General features: G+C 38.2%; 1 protein-coding gene across 5 annotated transcripts in view; it reads right to left on the bottom strand.

Annotated features, from left to right (window-relative positions):
- TMTC2 (transmembrane O-mannosyltransferase targeting cadherins 2) overlaps positions 1 to 19,990 on the bottom strand; it is a 388,467-nt gene that overhangs the window by 27,215 nt on the left and 341,262 nt on the right. Inside the window, exon 12 of one of the 5 annotated variants that reach the window (XM_077845667.1) lies at positions 1,999 to 2,235. The exons of the other annotated variants lie outside the window; for them this stretch is intronic. Coding sequence (XP_077701793.1) covers positions 2,197 to 2,235 — 39 coding nt within the window. The 3' untranslated portion in view covers positions 1,999 to 2,196. Of the gene's footprint in view, positions 1 to 1,998; positions 2,236 to 19,990 lie in introns of those variants that run through there. 5 annotated transcript variants of the gene reach the window in all.

Here is a 19,990-nt window from a genome sequence, read left to right as displayed (position 1 = left end):
CAGATCCCTATTTTTACAGATTTATTCAATAACTATTTAGTAAGTGCTCCCCAGGGACAGACACTGCATTGGTGGAACGGATGCACTTTGAACTAAACAACCATAGATTCTGTCCTCGTGGAGCCTACACTCTTTCAGGGAAATAAACAATCAAATAATCACACAAGTAAATAAACATCAACTATGGTAAGAACTATAAATATGAAGCAAAGTATAGGGAGTAAAGTGGTTCAGAGGTTTCCTGATAATGATTGCCAAGTTGAGATCACATAAATGAGAGAAATTAAGAGATCTTCATCAGAGGTACCTTCACTCAGAAGTAGAAGTTCAAAGCTGTGAGTTGGGACTGAGCATGGAATGTTCAAGACCTTGATACAAAACCAGGCTGATAGGTGCTCAGAGAGCAAAGGAAAAAGAAATGGAAGATAAGACTGCAAAGATCACTCAAAACCATATCGTAAGGATTTTAGTGAATGAAGGAGCCCCTACACGTGGTCTTTCATTGGGAGCTCCATATCTCTCACAATGGTAAGACCACTTGTACTTTGGTGGATGATGCCAATGGTGAGCTTCCTAAATTGGCATGGAACCTATTATTTCAAACTGTGACTCTAAAAAGTAGGAACTGTAAACTCTCTGATATGTAAAAGACATATTTGAATAATCTGTGAAGTACCTGTAAAGTGAATTGAGTAAAAGCAACTGGTATTTGTGTTGGTTCAAAGGGGTACATCTGTGACATTTGCAAGGTTTTCATCTCAATCACATACGTGCTCATGATGTCAAATTTTTATAATAGTAAGAAGTCATCAGTCTGACTTCAGATCTAGAGGCAGTCTTCCTCATCTGAGTTTAAATTTCCATTTCTAATATCTAAGAAGAAAGAGCTTGTTAAGCAAATTAATATTGTGAAGAGGGTTTCCTGGAGGCATATTTAACCTACTTGCAAGGCCAACTACTTTATAATGCATGGCTTACATGCAAATGGGAAGCTACTAAATGTAAATTAGTTTGTTCATTACAACGGTCTAGTAAGGCTTTCAAACACATTATCATCAGTTAAGTCGCTGTGATAAAGTTTTAAAGCTGCATTTCTATTAAAAATCATTCATTCTTTATTTCTTTCACTCATTCACTTACTCAATGAACCTGCTCCTTGGGAAGTCTTTCCCAGCTCAGGATATAGCAACTCCATCCTTCTAAAATTGCTCAGGATAAAAAACATGGTGTCTCCTTGACTTTTCTCTCTCACACCCTACTTCAAATCCATCAGCCAATACTGCAGGCTCCAGCTTAAACACACATGTACATATGAGCACAGACACATATGTACACATATATGTGCATAATCATCCCACCTCTTGAAGAATATCCCACCTCTTGAATCTCAGTCATCCTTGTAAACGTATCTTTTGAAACTAATATATCAAGTTTGGAAATCAAAGAAGTGCTATCTTTCCAAGAACTCTAGGTTCAGACCATTTATTCTGTGTTCTCTCTGAGTTTTGCCATGACTTCCAAACTTGGATTTCCAGTCCTGATTCTCCCCTAATCTTCAGGCTCATATTTAGTTGTCTATAGGAATTCAGGACATCCAACTTAAATGCATTATCTTGCATATTGATATGTTCATCCTTCAAGATCCCTATTTAAACAAGTGCTGGAATCCACTTGGTCATCCAACCTACAAGCTCCTCTCTCTTCCTTACTCCCATGCCCCTATTAAGGAATCATCAGATGCTGCCCATTTGATCTCCTACATATTTCCCAAATATGTCTCTTCTCCCTTCCCTGCTTGCAAGTGCCCTAGTTTTAGGGAGCTTATTAAAGTTCTCTTCATTTCCTGGACCTTAATTTACCTCTCCCTTTGTTCAGGCAAGAGGAACAGGAGGGGAGTTTCCTCTGCAGAGATTTAGTGGGTAAAAGCTTAGCATAAACCCATCGATCACAATCCCTTGCTACTTTTCAAGACTCTCACAGCAGAAACAAACCCAACAATAAGCTGACAACTTATTTAATACACAGAAAAAATTTGAAGCAAGAGTTATAAAAATATTTTAGTGCCTTTTCTTCCCTGTTTTATATGATACATTTGGGGATTCATTGGAGGTAGTGTTTCATTCGGTGAACTTGGCAGTTTCAACTCTCAGGCACAAAGGAAATGGAAATGTCTGGAGATGTCTGAAGGGTTGTGTTTTACTTTCTCTTTTCCTTTTCTTCTTTTTCAGGAAAGCTCTGCCACGGTTGAAGATATAAAAATATAATATTTAAAACACAATTTTACAGACTTGATGACAATAAATTTAACTGTGCATCTTACATTTGCAAAGATTATCTTCTGTAATGTTTCATTATTCATTACTTGTTTAACTATTCCACATGTTCCCAAGGTAAAATAGACTTTGATGAATGTGTGCGCGTGCTTGCACATGCGCGCGCGCACACACACACACACACATATCCCTACACCCCTGAACTAGCAACAGTTATTCACATGCCTCCCAAGAGACAATGTGGGGATCTTCAAAGCTTTGGTATTTAACACATTTATCTTAAAAATCCTGCCACATTACCACCATTTAATTTCAAGTCAGTCTGCAAATAGCCATGTGCATAGTCATAGAGGGGTGAATGCTTTATGCTTTCACTTAACTTTGCCCCTTATGTATTTCTTGAGACCAGAGAAACCCAAGTTTTTCTTGTCTCTTTACAGTTGTCATAAATACAACTTGATAGTAGTTCAGAGAGATGCCTGATAAGGGATCCAGGATAAAATGGTTCTTTTTTAATCACAGGAATAGCAAAAACATGGATAATATTTTTATTTAAGCAAAACAACCTATTATAAATAGAAACTCATAAGATAGAATAGCAAAGCAAGAGTAGACAATGAAAATCATGTAAATAATATGGTGATGACTGCTGATTGTTCCCCTAGTACAATCTGGGTTTCCCTTCTTTCTGGGTACATAGTTGAAAGCCACAAGCAATATTTCCCACTTTTGCTCATGACTAGGTTTGCTCATGTGCTTAAGTGCTCATCAATGAAACGTGAGTAGAAAGGACATGTATAACTCGCATAAAAAGAAATCCTTACCCTGAACTGCTTTTCTTTTAGGCTCCATACATTAGGGCAGGGGCGTGTATGCAATTAGCTGTGACCATGCAAAAGAGGCCCATGCTCTTAGGGATGGAAGAGCAACAGAATAGAAAATGGAGGCCCTAAGACTCTGTTTGAGGCTGGGAGCTGTTAGTCCTGTTTTTTGTGTAGGAGATATTCTGCAAAAATATTTTTTTGCAAAAAAAAAATATTTTTTGCAGAATAGGCAAAAGGCAGGGTCATCTCTACAGTATAGCGGCAACCATGAAGATAGGAGGCTCTTTGGGGCTGCCCTGTGAGAAGAGTGGCTCTTTCAGGAACACAAATGTGTTTTTCCAAAGAAGGCTCATAATTTCCATTTTTTAATCCAAACCAATATGTATATGTTACTACTTTTTCTCTCTTATTGACCCTTTTAAAATTTATTTTCTTATTTTCACTTAGTTATCCTTTCATCCCCCTTCCTCTGAGTGTATAAACTGGGGGTGTTAAAATATAGTGACAAATCTACATCTTGCATTTTCACTAATCATATATCTGTTTCCAGATGACATCTTATAAACAGAGTATGTTCTTAATAGCTGTGCAACATCTATGAACTCCGACCCAAAACCATAAAAAAATAAATTCCACATGAATTAAAAATCTAAACTGAAAATTAAAAAACAAAACAAAATCTTTGTGTGAGAGAGGCCTTTTTCAGCAAGAGAGGAAACTCACATGTCATGGTGGAAAAGACAGGTATCTTGATAAGAAGAAAGCCCAGCAGAAAAAAATGGGCAAAAGATCTATGAGAGGCAAGTCTCAGGGACTGGTAAAGGATTAATTTATGAATATCTAAGATATGTTAACTCAGTAGTAGTCAGAAAGATGCAACTTCAAACAATGGATAGTAACTTTTGCTCTTCATGCTGATGATAATATAAAAGATGGATATTATTCATATCAGCAATGGTGTTGGTGGGAATGTGGATCATAATAACTTCTAAGGAAATATAAAAGTAGCACTGTAACACTGTTTATAACAGAAGTTAGGAAGAAAAAAAAGAGAAACATGTAATGTTCATCAATCAGGTAAAATTTGATAAAATGATGGTAATACCCTGAGTTAATTATTTTTCTTTCAAATGACCTTCGGTCATATTCCAGCACCTCTTACTAAGTTTACCTACAAGTCAAAGAGTAGAGTCACTTGAGCAAAAGGTAGTTAAGGAAGGGGATTTGAGGCATGGCATGCTGGGAAAAGAGATGGGAAAGGAGCAGTGAAAGGAGGTGCTGGGCTTTAGTGCAAGGAGGGTTTGGACAGAGAAAGGCTTTTTTTTTTTTTAAATTAATTAATTTATTTATTCATGAGAGAGAGGGGGTGGGGGGCAGAGACACAGGCAGAGGGAGAATCAGGCTCCATGCAGGAAGCCTGATATGGGACTTGATCCTGGGTCTCCAGGATCAGGCCCTGGGCTGAAGGTGGCGCTGAACCACTGAGCCACCCAGGCTGCCCCTAGAAAGGCTTATTATAGTAACTAAGAAACCACCCAGAGACTTCTGGAAAACAGACAACCATTTTATGGGGGAAAACTCTGAAATTATGTGAAAGGTTAAGTTCAGTCATATATTAAAGGAAATGTAACTTTATTTGGCAATCACAGGATTTGAGGTCTTGGGTTATATCTGATATGACTGAATGTATTTGCTGATTTTATGAATATTTCAATAGAGTCTCAGAGTACGAAAGGAAGTCTTGGAGTACTGGGCATAAGAGGAATCTGACAAGTGTGGACTTCGTTCAGGAAATTAATATGACCAGATTTACATGCTAGAAGTACCACTCTCCAAGAACCTAAGAAATAGGTCTAAGAAGGAAGCAGACAACTTGTACAATGGTAGGATCATACTGCGGATCTGTATGAGGGTAGGGTTGGCAGAGATAGAGTAGGGGAAGGCAGATTTGAGAAATGAAAGATGAAATCCCTAGCAAAATGGCAGACTTGGGGCTGCTTTTTTTTTTTTTTTTTTTTTTTTTTGGGGCTGCTTTTTAAGTCTCCTGCTTCATTGCCTAGGTAAGATGATGGCACCATTCACAAACTGAGAATTCCAGAGAAAGAGTTGGTCTTAAAGAACCATCGTATTGAAGCAGGTTAACTTTTTGCAGACGACTTTGATATGTCAGCTGCATGACTCTTAATTCATAATAATGGAAATAGAAACTTCAATATTAAATTACAGCAAATGAGTTTTCTCTCTAAAGGGCATGAATGTGACACTCTTTAGTAGGATGTGATGTTAGAATAAAGTACTGTAGTGATTATACTTCATTTGATTTCTCCAACTGTAATTGGTTTCTTTCTTTTCTCCTTCACTCAGCGCATGGATTGAAGTAATTTCTTCAAGACACAGACTAAATATAGGGAAGTATACCTACATCAAACCTTCCCCTTCTAACGCTTCTGAAAATTAGATATCTTAATGTCACCCTTAAAACATCTAAACCATGGTAACAATCTTACAGTATATTAGGACTGTGCATAGTCTTTCTAAAATATATTATCAAGAATTTGGTGTGAAAATAAAAGCATAAAAATGCTAAATATGGAGACAAGAAAATGCTTTTTTCTCTACATGTCTCCTATTACAACTGAAGTTCAAGCCCTTGAGCCCATGCTGACTATAACCTAGTGTATATACATTGATTTCTAGAAAATGTACATAGTAGAAAGAACATATACAGAAACACAAAGCATAAAAATCTGTCCCCCTTTTTTTTAATACTGACAAGCCAACTCCTTATTATACCTTTACCAAGTCAAGATATATGATTGCAAACCCCAAGAGTTAGCACTGCCTACTGAAAGGTCGTGACTTATAAGAGGTCAGCATTTGGAATTTCAAGGATCTTCTTTGGCTTGCCACCATGCAATACTTCAAAGTGATTCTCAGGATGAGACTAGAGATTTTAAGGATTTAAAATTTAAGGATTTTATGGCTTATGTTTCTGTTCTTATACGTCATAGCTAGGCACCATGATGGCTAAAGAGAGTAGGTGATTAGAACTTGATTTAGTTTCCAAGTGCTTATTATGTCTATGTGATAGCTTAGTTTGGTTACAAGCACATACAGAATACAAAAATATATCTGCCATACTGTGAATTAGTTGTCTTCTGAGACACCACAGCTAAGAATAGCAATAGTACCTAATAAAAGCAATATAGTAACATTCATTGAGTGCTTACTATGTGTCATTCAATTTTTAAAATTAATTTTCACACAAACTCTGTGCAACAGATATAATGAGAAAATTGAGTTAGTTTGTGCCAGGTCATACAACATTTAAATAAAAAGCAAAAGTTTCAGTGAGTTTTATAATACAGGCATACCTCAAAGATATTGTGGGTTCGGTTCCAGACCACCGCAATAAAGTGAATATCGCAGTAAAATGAGTCAAATGAATTTTTTGGTTTCCCAGTGCATATAAAGTTATGTTTACACTATCCTGCAGTGTATTAAGTGTGCAATAGCATTATGCCGAAAGGAAAAAATAACAATGTATATGCCTTAATTAAAAAGTACTTTATTGCTAAAAAAAAATGCTAACCATCACTTGAGCTTTTAGTGAGTCATAATCTTTTTGCTGACTGATGAGGGTGGTGGCTGCTGAAGGTGACTGTGCCAATTTCTTAAAATAAGGCAAAAAATTAAGTCTGCAGTATCGACTGACTCTCCCTTTTACAAATGATTTCTCTGGAGCATGTGATGCTGTTTGATAAAATTTTACCCACGATGGAACTGTCTCGAGTACTTGAGTCAATGCTCTCAAGCGGTGCCACCCCTTCAGTTTTATCCACTAAGCTCATGCAATATTCTAAATACTTTGTTCCCATTTCAACAATCTCCAGAGCATCTTCATCAGGAGTAGATGCCATCTCAGGCAACTACTTTCTTTGCTCATCCATAAGAAGCAACTCCTCATCCATTCAGGTTTTATCATGAGATTGCCACAATTCAGTTATATCTTCAGGTTCCACTTCTAATTTTAGTTCTTTTGCTATGCCCACCATATCTGCAGTTACTTCCTCTATTGAACTCTTGAACTCCTCAAAGTCATCTCTGAGGGTTGCAATCAACTTTTTCCAAACTTCTATTACTGTTGACATTTTGACTTTTTCCCACAAGTCACAAGTGTTCTGAATGGTATTTAGAATGGTGAATCCTCTCCAGAAAGTTTTTAGTGTACATTGCTCGGACCCATCAGAGGGATCACCATCTATGGCATCTATGAAAACACATCTATGAAATGTGTTTCCTAAATAATAAGACTTAAAAGTCAAAATGACTCCTTGATCCAGAGGCTGCAAAATGCATGTTGGGTTAGCAGTAATGAAAACAACACTAATCCCATTGCCCATCCCATCAGAGCTCTTGGGTGGCCAGATGCATTATCAATGAGCAGGAATATTGTGAAGGAATTTTTTTTTCTTAAACAGATCTCAACGGTGGGCCTAAAATATTCAGTAAACCATACTGTAAACAGATGTGCTGTCATCCAATCTTGTTATTCCATTCACAGAGCACAGGCAAAATAGAGTTAGCATAATTCTTTTTTTTTTTTTTTTAAGATTTTACTTATTTATTCATGAGAGAGAGAGGGAGAGAGGCAGAGACACAGGCAGAGGGAGAGGGAGAAGCAGGCTCCATGCAGGGAGCCCGACGTGGGACTTGGATCACACCCTGGGCTGAAGACGACGCTAAACTGCTGAGCCACTGGGGCTCCCCCAGAGTTGGCATAATTCTTAATGGCCCCAGGATTTTCCTAATGGTCAGTGAACGCTGGGAACTACTAAACATCACCAGCTGCAATAGCTCCTAATAAGAGAGTCAGCCTGTCCTCTGAAGCTTGGAAGCCAGGCATTGATTTCTCTTCTCTAGCTATGAAAGCCCTAGAAGGCATCTTCTTCCAACAGGGCTCTTTCATCTATACCAGTTTGTTTAGGGCAGCCACCTTCATTAACTCTCCTAGCTAGATCTTCTAGAAAACTTGTTCCAACTTCTACATCAGCGCTTGCTGCTTCACCTTGCACCTTCACGACCAAGAGATGGGCTTCTTTCCTTAAACCTCATATGCAAATCTCTGCCACCTTCAAATTTTTCTTCTGCAGCTTCCTCACAGCTTCTCAGCCTTCAAGAATTGAAGAGAGTTATGGCCTTACTTCAGGTTAGGCTTGGGCCTGAGGGAATGCTGGGGCTGGTTTCATGTCCTCTCCAGACCACTAGAACTTTCTCCATATCAGCTGTGTCACTTTATTATTATTATTTGTGTTCACTGGAATAGTACTTTTAATATCCTTCAAAAACTTTTCCTTTGCATCCACAACGTGGCTAACACATCAAGAAACCTAGCTTCCAGCCTATTTCAGAGGCTTTCAACAAGTCTTCCAATATACATAATAGAAATCTATTTGGCAAATAAAAAAACTTTGAGAAAAAGGTAAGAAATCTATATACATTGTCCTTAATCACTTTTAGCTTTTAAAGTGAGAGATGTGTGACTCTTCCTTTTACTTGAACACTTAAAAAGATCACTGTGAGGTTGCTAATTAGCCTAATTTCAATACTGTTGTGTCTCAGGAAATAGATGAAAGACCATTTGAAAGGACCAGACATGAAAGACCGGTAGTCAATGGAGCAGTGAGAACACATACATTAAGTTCGTCATCTCACAGGAGCACAGTCCATGGAGCCCCCAAAACAATTTAAATAATAAAATCAAAGATCACAACACAGATTGCCGTAAAAAATAATGAAGAAAATGTTTGAAGTATTGTGAGAACTACCAATATGTGACACTGAGGCACGAATGGAGCAAATGCTGTTGGAAAAATGGTACCGATAGGCTTCCTCGATGCAGGGTTGCCACAGACTTTCCATTGGTAAAAAATGGCAGAGTGCAATAAAATGAAGGGCAATAAAATGAGGTATGCTTGCATAGGGAAAGCACAAATGCACAGATGTTGCAGAAGAACACAGGTTAAGAGCTATATATAAGGAAGCAATTCAAAGCCTGATTATTATCATTGGCTTTTAAAAACTGAGATGATAATGCTGATGACAGCTAACCTGTATTGCACACTTATTATGTTTCAGGCACTATTTTACATTTTTAAAATTCAGTAACTCACTGGATTCTCAAAATGATTTTACGATTTAAGCCGTATTAGTGCCCTATCCTACAGAAAAGAGAATTGAAAGAGAGGTTAAAGTACAAACCCAAGATCACACAGTAAATGGCTTAGCTACAACTGAATGATGGAAGCAAAGCCTATCAAGAACAGAATGGCCTTTAAACTAGTGGTTCACAACCTTACTACACATTAGATTCACCTGGGGAACTTTAAAAACTAGGATGATGAGCTCCATATTTGACCAATTAAAATCAGAGTATCTGGTAAGACCCAGGGCTCAGCACATTACAAAAGCTCCCTTGGTAATTCTAATGGAGGTAGGGCTGAGGCCCTCTACATTACACAAAGGCAAGACTGGTATTTTTATTCTCAAGAAATAACATTTGGGCTCAAGGTCAATGACAGGAGGTAGATTGAAAAAAAAAAAACACAACACAGTAAATAATAGAACTGTACCACTGCTGCCTTTGCTGTGGTAGAAAATTTATTAGCATTGATTGTAAGCAAGAAAATTATAGATAACTTAAAACAAAGAGTCCCAGAGTGGATGTAGGATCTCAGGTTTATTTAATGAATGTCATAGCCAACTTTCTTATCAGTTTTAATTGGATAGTAAATTCACCCTGTTGTTTCCGGGAACAGTTCAGGAAGATCATGTTAAGGGAGGCTTTGCAGGATCTTTTGTTAATTGAGCTCAAGCAGATGGTGAATTTCTAAAATGTTCATTTCTTTCTGTGGGTTCCATTTTTCATGCCAGGTTATTTTTTTTGTTGTTGTTGTTAACTTTTTAATTTTCATTCCAGTACAGTTAACAGTGTTATATATAAGTTTCAGGTGTACAAGACAGTGATTCAACGACTTCACACCGTGCCACTTTATTTTTGATAGATATAGGGGGCAATATTTTCAAGGCATACGAAACATTACTCTGAATTCAAATAAGTACACGCCACTATTTTCCCACTGTTTTATGAATAGGGTTTCAAACAACAAATGAAGTCCTCAAGAGAAGTCTAGATGTCAAATTGTTTGTAGCATGATGGAAACTATTTGTGACCATAATTTTTTTTTTTTTTTTTATTTGTGACCATAATTAAAAAACTATGTGCTCTTTCTTTGGCAAAAAAAAAAAAAAAAAAAAAAAACTATGAGAAAAAGGTAAGATAGATGAAGGATAATGGTTAGCAAGCCTTATCTGTTGGGGAAAATGTGGTCAATACTAACCCCGTTAAGACATTTTCTCAAAGTCGTAATTTAAGAAAATGTAACCACATTCCCTGATCCCCACCGTCTTATTTTAGTTTTCTTCAATCAGTGGAACTCCCTGGACAACAAACAGCAAATCTAAACTGTGGAGGAGGCTAAAAGTGGGTGCTCTTTCCAGGGATAGGGTGTTGTTTCAATGATCCCACGAAAGTAAAAACATCACAGCCAAACCCCACAGAGGAGGTGCAGTTGGGGCTCTGGCCCTTGCTTCTGACCCCAACAGACTCCCCACCAGGCTGGCCACAGTAAAGGCAGAAAGAGTCTGGAAAAAGTCTCCCGGGAAAGCACACATTCTAATTTAGCTGATTAGTTATTCTCATCTTTAAAATTATTTCTTGACCACAGTCAGGTTTCTTAAAGTGTAGGCTACTTTTCTTTTACAGACTCTGGCTTTTCTCTCTCAACGGCTGATGTGAACTCACTGGTCCCCAGGGCCGTGCCTTGTCCTGTCAGGTCCCTGGGGCGCTTTCCCTCTCAGGACAGGTGCCTCACCTGTGATTTTTGTCATTTCCTTCCCACTGGTGTTCTCCTCCCGTTGTGGTGGGAGGATGTTTGACAAACATCAAAACAGTCACCCAGAGTCAGAAGCACAGGGAACTAAATTACAAAATGCAGGGGTTCTTTTCCCTCATAAACTTGACTAATGGGGAGGAACACTTCTTGGCTCCTTAGTCACATCCTAAATTTTCTCACGTACTCTTATTTCCAGTATTGCAATATTTCTGTCCTTTTTTTTAAAAAAAAAAATTATTTATTGTTCATGAGAGACAGAGATAGAGGCAGAGACACAGGCAGAGGGAGAAGCCCGATGTGGCACTTGATCCCAGGACTCCGGGATCACAACCTGAGCCAAAGGCAGACACTCAACTACTGAGCCACCCAGGTGCCCCACTTCTGTCATTTTTTTAAAAAGAAATCTTTTATAGGGTAAATTGCCTCTTGAGAGGGAGGTATATGCCCTTTTAGGGGTCATTTTTTTGAAAACCATGGAAAATTTTTCAGTCAAGTCTGAACGGATTCAGAAAATGCACTTTATTATCTAGTTTGTGTCTTTCGGAGTACTCTGAGGCCTGCAAAGAAGCCAAGCAGAGAAGTTTAGAGTTATACTGCTTTCTTGATAATACATAGCAAATGCATCTTATTTAGAATGTAGAGCTGAGTAGCAGCTGTCCCAAAGGTTTATTTTATAGGCTTATTCTATTAGATTTGTTGTCACTTCTACGTATGAACACTTGGTAAGACACCCAGCCAGCTACCTAGTGACTCCGAATTTCATGAGAATATGAACTCATTTAAAAATAGAGCTCCCAGGGACACCTGGGTGGCTCGGCAGTTGAGCACCTGCCTGTGACTCAGGTCATGATCCCGGGGTCCTGAGATCGAGTCCCATATCAGGCTCCCCATGGGGAGCCTGCTTCTCCCTCTGCCTGTGTCTCTGCCTCTCTCTGTGTCTCTCATGAATAAATAAATAAAATCTTAAAAAAAAAAAGAATAGAGCTCCCAGGTCACTGTGATCACTGTCTCCGATCCTCCAGTAGAGAGACCGAAAGAACCAAGAGATCCAGGGGGATGCACGTCAGGGATAAGGAGAGAAGATTTCAAGTTTCCACATTCATTGAGAGTTCACAATCAACATCATCTTTGAAAATCTCATAAAAATCACTCAAATGGCTCTTCAGCTACCGCGCAGCCTCTCAACGTGTTCTTGGCATTCAGCCTGTGTTTTGGTTTTAGTTCCAGCATTGTAAAAGATCAACGTGTTTTGTGCGGCGCAGCACCTGCTGTGGTTGGCCTGCATGTAGAAGCCAGGTTTTACCGGGGGAGAGGAGGACGTATGCAACATGTTTAGAACAGGAGCCCCCCATGAAGTCCTGCGAGATGCCCACAACTGGGAAGGACAGGAGCCCCCTGTGAATTCCTTCACACTAGTGACCGAGCACCTGCTGTGTCCCAGGCACCACTTTAGGTCCTAGGGAAAGCATGGCACAGAGAAGAGCATCCCTGCCAGCCTGGGGCTCACGTCCTGGAGGGTGGAGGCAGCTGATGCAAATATATCGGAGGGAATACACAGACCGTAGATGATGATATGTGCCAAGGGGAAAAAGCAGAGCAGGATGAAAGGGAGGGCCTGTGAGGGCTACAGGGCTGTTTCATATTGGGCAGGAAGGGAAGTCTTACTGATAGAAGGCACTATGGGAGAAGGCATTTAAGATAACACCTGAACAGGCCAGGCCACCATCTGCAGGAAAGCAGGAGCGCGGCAGGAAAGAGTGAATATCAACGTCCTGAGGAAGGAGTGTGCGTAAGCCTGAGATGGGCAATGCCAATCTGCCCACTGTCTACATAGCCTGGCAGGTGGAAGTGACTTCTGTATTTAAAATTATTCTATGTTAAGAATACAGAGATGTATTCCTGTAATGCAAATAATTTAGCACTTCCTATGGACCATGCAGCATTCTAAGTGCTTCTTTTAAAAAAAGACCTTATTTATTCATGAGGGACACAGAGACACAGGCAGAGGGGGAAGCAGGCTCCCCATGGGGAGCCCGACTTGGGATTCGATCCCAAGACCCTGGGATCATGACCTGAGCCAAAGGCAGGTGCTCAACCACTAGCCACCCAGGCGTCGCTCTATGTGCTCTATATGTATGGTTAAGTTCCATAAAAAACCCTCTGAGGTGTTTATTGCTAACTCTGTTTACAGATGAGCATATGCAGGTTAGAGATGTAAGCAACATACCCAAGATCCTAGAGCCAGAGGAGGGAAAGCCTGGGTTAGTGTGCTCACCATTTGATCCCGGAACGCAAACTGCCAAAGGTCTACTGCCTACCAGGGCGTGTGAATAAAACATGATTCCACCAGGAGTTCCCTGCAGAGAATGCTCTTCTGAAAGCAGTGAAGTATACAACTTCTTTTTTTAACTGCTGTCATATCATGAGAATACAGTTGATGTCCAAACACTTACTAAATTTTGATGTTATTAATATACATGAAATACATATTCATTATTAAGATTTATACTTTTTTAAAAAAGATCTTATTTATTTATTCATGAAAGACACACACAGAGAGAGGCAGAGACACAGGCAGAGGCAGAAGCAGGCTCCACACATGGAGCACGACGTGGGACTCAATCCCAGGACCCCGGGATCACGCCCTGGGCCAAAGTCGGTGCTAAACTGCTGAGCCACCCGGGCTGTCCAAGATTTATACTTTTGAAATGCAACATAGAAAGGCTAAACTACTGCTATTGCTAACAACACATTAAAATTTCTAAAAATTGATGTATGTTTGTAAAGCCCTGTCTACACCATATCAAAGATCATTTATCATGCACTGTTATTTTATCAAAAGTTTTAATTCAACACAGGCCTTCAATATTTGCAATAATGAATTGTCCTTTGATTGTCAAACTTCAGGGATGGTATGAATCGTAGTGTTCCGTCAGTATTCCTGCCTTTACCAAAGAACCCTGACTTGTTCTGAGGCTCCTGCCAATGCCCATCTGCCAGAACTTTGGTTATTCCCAGGGCTTAGCATGTTCTAATAGGCACATGTAGTGCTAAAGCATGCACGTGTTTGAACAGGTAATAAACTTCCATTAAAACAGAGCTGAAAATTCAAACCAAATTTTAAAAAGAACTGAGTCATAAAATACCTTCCTGCAGTATTCCTACCAAATAAACATCTTCACCATATCCAGTAACTTCAATTTAGATATATGAGACAAGTGCTAAAATTAGTTAAATTAATAGTAAAGACCAAAAGATCAATTCTGAGTCACTTAATAAAAGCTTTTTGCTGTAATACTCTATTGATACAACTTCATCAAATAGTTTAAAAACCTACAATCAATTTAGCATATTTCTAAGGGAGTTATTTTTTTTCTTTTCAAGGTATATATATATATATTTTTTTAAAAAAGAATGGATATTGGGTTCCCTGGGGGGCTCAGCGGTTTAGCGCTGCCTTCAGCACAGGGTGTGGTCCTGGAGTCCCGGGATCGAGTCCCACGTCGGGCTCCCTACATGGAGCCTGCTTCTCCCTCTGTCTGTGTCTCTGTCTCTCTCTCTCTCTGTGTCTCTCATGAATAAATAAATAAAATCTTAAAAAAAAAAAAGAAAGCATATTGCTTTTTTTATATGTAGGGAAATTTTAGATTCTGATGTATTTGAACATTTTTTTTACAGGACATGAAATCACAATAACCTTAATATATGAACTTTTTCTTAAATATATCTCCAGATCATAATAAACATATATAGTAGAAATAAAATAAATCTGATATGATGTACCCATGTCTTTCTACCACAACTCTTACTTTAAAAACCAATTCGGTAATAGCAAAACTTCCCAAAGAAACTGCCAAGAAAGTAAGAACCTATTGTCCAAAGCGGCTTTCCAAATCTTAAAACAACATTTCCCTAAATCCTGCTTTCTCCAATTTTTCTAAGGACTTACTAAAGAAAAGGAAATAAATTTCTTTTTATGAGAAAATGAGCAGCATATTCTCTGTGATCGTATGAAACAAAGGTAAAGTAATCAATACATTTCAAGCAATACAAAATAGTAATTTGCTACGTTTCTAGAAGTCCCTAAACAGGCTTTCAACACACAAAATGACAAGGTGATTGAGTTCATGGGTTTTTAGGCATCGTTGGATAAGCTGTAGAAGATGCAAACTTTCAAGCCTCGTAACCTAGATAAATCACTCATGAAAAAAACTAAGGAAGAATTAAATGCTAAGCCTACATCTGCTACATCTCTAAGAGGGCAGGGATCACAATGTCTTTGTTTCTCATCATAGCCCTGGAGCCTATTTTAGAAACAGACAAATAGGTCTGCTTCTCTACATTTAAAGTCTATACCATTTCACTTCTCCAAGGTTTCTCCAACTGGGATCTATAGGCCATATGAAGAGGGGTGGATAGAAGCATACGTTCGAGGGTCTACGACTGAACTTTAAGAATTTGTCAATTTTGCTAAACAGCACTTTTCAGAATGATTAATACACAAACATTCTAGGTGATTGGAATTACCACATTTTAAATAACTATCCTTTGATTTCAGTGTCTGAGGTTTTATTGGTGGGCATTATTGAATTTTTGGTAGGCAATCTTATAAAAGAAGCAGAAAAGCTAAGAACACAGGTTCTGAAACCAGACTGCCTGGCTTTGTATTTTGGCTCTACCACTAGCTGTGACATCCTGGACACGTTGGCCTGTCGCAGTGTCCCCATCTGTAAAAATGTAGTAGAACTTAACTTTGAATATTTCACAAGTATACATGTCATTAGGCTGACATTTTCTAATAGAAAAAAAAAAGAGACTATTTTCTGGTGTCTAAGTTAGACAAAATTTTCAAATCATTAATAGACATAATACCTAGCAATATGGACCTAGAAGAGTTATCAACTTTAAAACCTCTCAATATTATTATTCTCACTTAGGTGAATGCTCTTTTTTTTCCTTTTAACATCATTAGGTGTATGTGAAAAAGGTACCTAAATTCCAAACATGGAAACCCAGTTTATACACACAAATGTAAATAATAGGTTTAAAGCAATGATATGATGTATAGTGCTTAAGGGTATAATGCATCATCTGCTTTCCATAAAAGTTCCCTAAGAGTAGCAAATGTTTGGGAGTTACTATGTCAATCAGCATATTGTAAAATAAAATGTTAATGTCATATTATTTAACGAAGAGAAAACTCAGCATACGCACATGTCTCCAGTAAAGATTTCCAAGACTAATTAAAGTGCATAATTCTTCGGTAGCAAAATAATTCCATCCTCAAGACCTGAGGAATCTACTGCTCTCAATACAAGCCTGATAATGCTGTATCAAAAATGAGATATTAAAGTGGAGACAAGTAACTGAATATAGGTGAGAAGTTATAAATTCTTAATAGGAATATTTCTCCATAAAAATTAAATTAAAATAGATGTCCATGTATTTTGAATTTAAGTAGAGTAGACCTACCTTTAAGTAGGTCTATAGAAATACATTTTAAAAATCCCTTATCTTTTATTAGTGTCATACTGATATTTTTCTGAATAGTTTTTTTTGGTAATGTCTGGTATTTTAATAATGCATCTAATCATGGATGAAGAAGTATCAACCCATATTATGGGTTTATTTATTATTGCAGGTCTGATTTGCTGATAGTTTGATAGCACAGTTGTGTTGCAAAAGAAAGCACAGCCAATGAAATAAGAAGAAACCTATGATTAGGGGCACTGGGTGGTACAGTCGGTTAAGCAGCCAACCCTTGGTTTGGGCTCAGGTCGTGATCTCAAGGTCCTGAGTTCTAGTTCCATGTCTGGCTCTGTGCTGAGCATAGAGTTTGCTTGAGATTCTCTCACTGCCCTTTCCCCTGCTTGTGCTGTCTCTTTCTCTCTCTCAATGAACAAATTTCAAAAAATTTGTTTCTTTAAAATAAAATCTGTGATTACAAAAACTTAACAGACAGTATAACCCTTTGGGAAAAGATAGTTGAATCTTGTTAAGAGAAAACAATCATTGGTTCCTGGAATTAAGGTGGAAAATGCACTATATTTTTAAGCGAAAGAATTTGTCACACAGAAAAGTAAATTATAACATATGTTGAGGGTTTTTAGGTGTTTCCCTTAGTGGGTTTTATTAGCATTATTATATAAACAACCAATGAAAATTAAACCACAATTAAGAAATAACTGGTGTAAGAATAGATTCCATGAAGAAGATTCAGCTGTCTCTTCTTTGATGAAATATGAAGTAGTTAAGGACAGAGTACCTTAGATCGAGCAATAAGAAAAAAAAAGTGATGGACAAAGCTAGTAATAACCTTTAACATCCATTCTTGAACTTGTTGAGATCTGTCAAACCACTCTTTCAAAAACACAGCAGATTATTGCTGCATATCATTTAAGCACTTAATTTTTTTTTTTTTTTTAGTCATGGATTGTTAGAAGTAGCTTATATAGATATTTGGTGAATCATTCTAACAAATTTTTTCAAGTTTGCTGATCTTTAAAATTCAACATTCCTAAACCGAGCAAGTTACTTTTCAGGTGAAACCAATTTAATCCTCGTGTGACCATTTCAAACTATCTCATCACAGATCTCTCATGACACCACACTTGCCCTCACTAACTTGCCATTCACTCTTCAAAAAGAAAACGTGTATACATTGTAGAGCTGCATTTCTGGGTGTTATTTCAGAGGAAATCCTTTAAGAAAGTGAAAACAAAAAAGTAGAGATGAAAACCAGGGATGAACAATGATAGACTTGGTCTCCCATTCTTAAGAAATTCAGTTCTCTACAGTTTTAAGTTTTGATGTAACCATAATGTGGGTGCAGGATTGTTTTTAAAACTCTGGAGTATCACAGTAGCCATTTGTTGGCACTGGATAGTCAAGGAAATAACCATTGATTGTAAGACCAAAACTGAAAAACTGTGTAGCATCCACATTCCCCCCCCTTAAAGACGTCACTCCTCTCATACTATTCTACTGCTTATTGGCAAAGACTATGTTACAGCCATATATTTAAAGAAATTCTTCTCAAGTGATAAAGAGGAACTCTTGATTCTGATACTACCCAGTGATAGGAAACTTAGCATTTTTAACAACTTGGTCGGGGAGAATGATGTCATCCCAGATGAAAACATCACTCCCTGACCAAAAAGAGACAGGATCCTCCAAGCCCTCTTTTTGACTAAGGCCTCATCCTTGGGCCTTGTCTGTGGCCTGCCGAGCCCAGCTAGAGCAAAAATCCTAAGTTCATTCAGTGAGACTCCTTACCTTTGGTATCTGATCAAGTTCTTCATCCTTCCTGCTTGTTGGCTATAACCCCCTCCTGTTTTTATTGTTTTTGAGGTAAAACGCCATCTCTCCCCAAATTGTGACTAATCACAATAATCCTGAATAATGCCTTGCTTACCTTTTAAAAAAGTGTTAATAATTGTTTTTCTTTAACAAGGACATAGGACTTTGATAAGTTAATCTACCCATTCACTAATTTTTCAGGATCTGCCAAACTTGTACTTGTCTTTAGGGTAAAGGATACTATAATTTTATCTGCAGATATAAGTGAGAGTTCTGATAGGTATCAAGGAGCTAGAACTAGAGGAAAAATAAGGAAACAAACAAACAAAAAAAAAGGAGGTGAGGAAAATCAGAAGAGGGAGGGAATAAAGATTCATAGACAAGTATAGCTTTTGGTTAATGTTTCAGTATACATTTAGAAAAACATAACCCCATGAGATCAGCCAAGGATCAGAAACCTAGATGCCTAAAAGGATAACAGAAATGGAGGAAACCAGCTGTCAAAATAACTGAAGGGGATTATAAAGAATGTGATGGCTGGGGTGGGGGAAGGGCACATCCTTCCAATGGTGGCACCTCCCAGTCCACCTAGCTGATACTCCCAGGTAGGAATGTGGGCCAGTGTGGTTAGATTAGCTGAGTTTTCCCAAAAAAACCCCCCCAGGAATCCAGTTACTCTGGAGAAGGAACTAGATGCAATTTTAGTGTGTGGTCCCACAATTCAAACAATTATAGTTATAAATCCATGCAAAGGATACCCCCATGAAGAAATGTGAGTAAAAATAAACATGCTTGGAATCAGAGAACATAATTAAGTGGAATTGCCCAGAGGTTTTGATGTTCCTCAACCCAAAGTACTCAAGCTGATTTTCTTTATAGCCAAGAGCCACTTATGTTCCTGTCTGTGCCTCACACCTCCTCCCCACCCCATCCTTTTCTGGTTGTGATTCTGCAACGCACACACAGTGCACATACATACATTCAAAAAATACTATTTGAGGATGATTGCATGTGGATTGTGATGAATAACAATGCCCCGAGTATGGAAAAACTGTAAATACGGCTTCGTTTAGCCCAACTGTATGATCCCAGGCTAGGCAAAAACTGTCACCACAGCAACCGTTAGTAAACAACTGGATTCTACTAATCATCTTTGTCTTCTAAGCATGAAGACTTATACAAGATAATAAACAGAAAAAAAAATAGCAAGCACTTCAAAAATACTTTTTTTTTTTCTGGTTCATCTAACATTTCCAAAATAGAAGTACAACACAAAACAAACTCAACTGTGCAACTTGTTAGATGAACAGTGCTGCACATCTAAGTGATTTGGGAAAAATCACAGTGGAAAGTGGTCTGAAGACAGGTCCAGGTGGGATAGGACTAAAGGTGGGATAAGTCCCCCCTGGACCTGGTGGGATAGGACTAAAACTGATCCTGGCGTAACAAGCTATCAGGGAAGTGAGCATCTATCTTGCAGAAATTAGACAAGAATTAGATACCTTCTTTCTCCTGATGTGTGCATATATATACATATTAATGTGATGAAGCCTGTTTAGGAACTAAAGTAGAATAAGTGTTTGTTGACTTAATTGTGTGCCTGTGAATAAACAACAGTCTCATTTCAATCATATTTCTG

Source organism: Canis aureus, chromosome 13, assembly GCF_053574225.1.
Source record: "Canis aureus isolate CA01 chromosome 13, VMU_Caureus_v.1.0, whole genome shotgun sequence".
Taxonomy (NCBI): domain Eukaryota; kingdom Metazoa; phylum Chordata; class Mammalia; order Carnivora; family Canidae; genus Canis; species Canis aureus.
The sequence above is the reverse complement of the archived record's forward strand: the minus strand, read 5'-3'. Positions and strand labels throughout refer to the sequence as shown.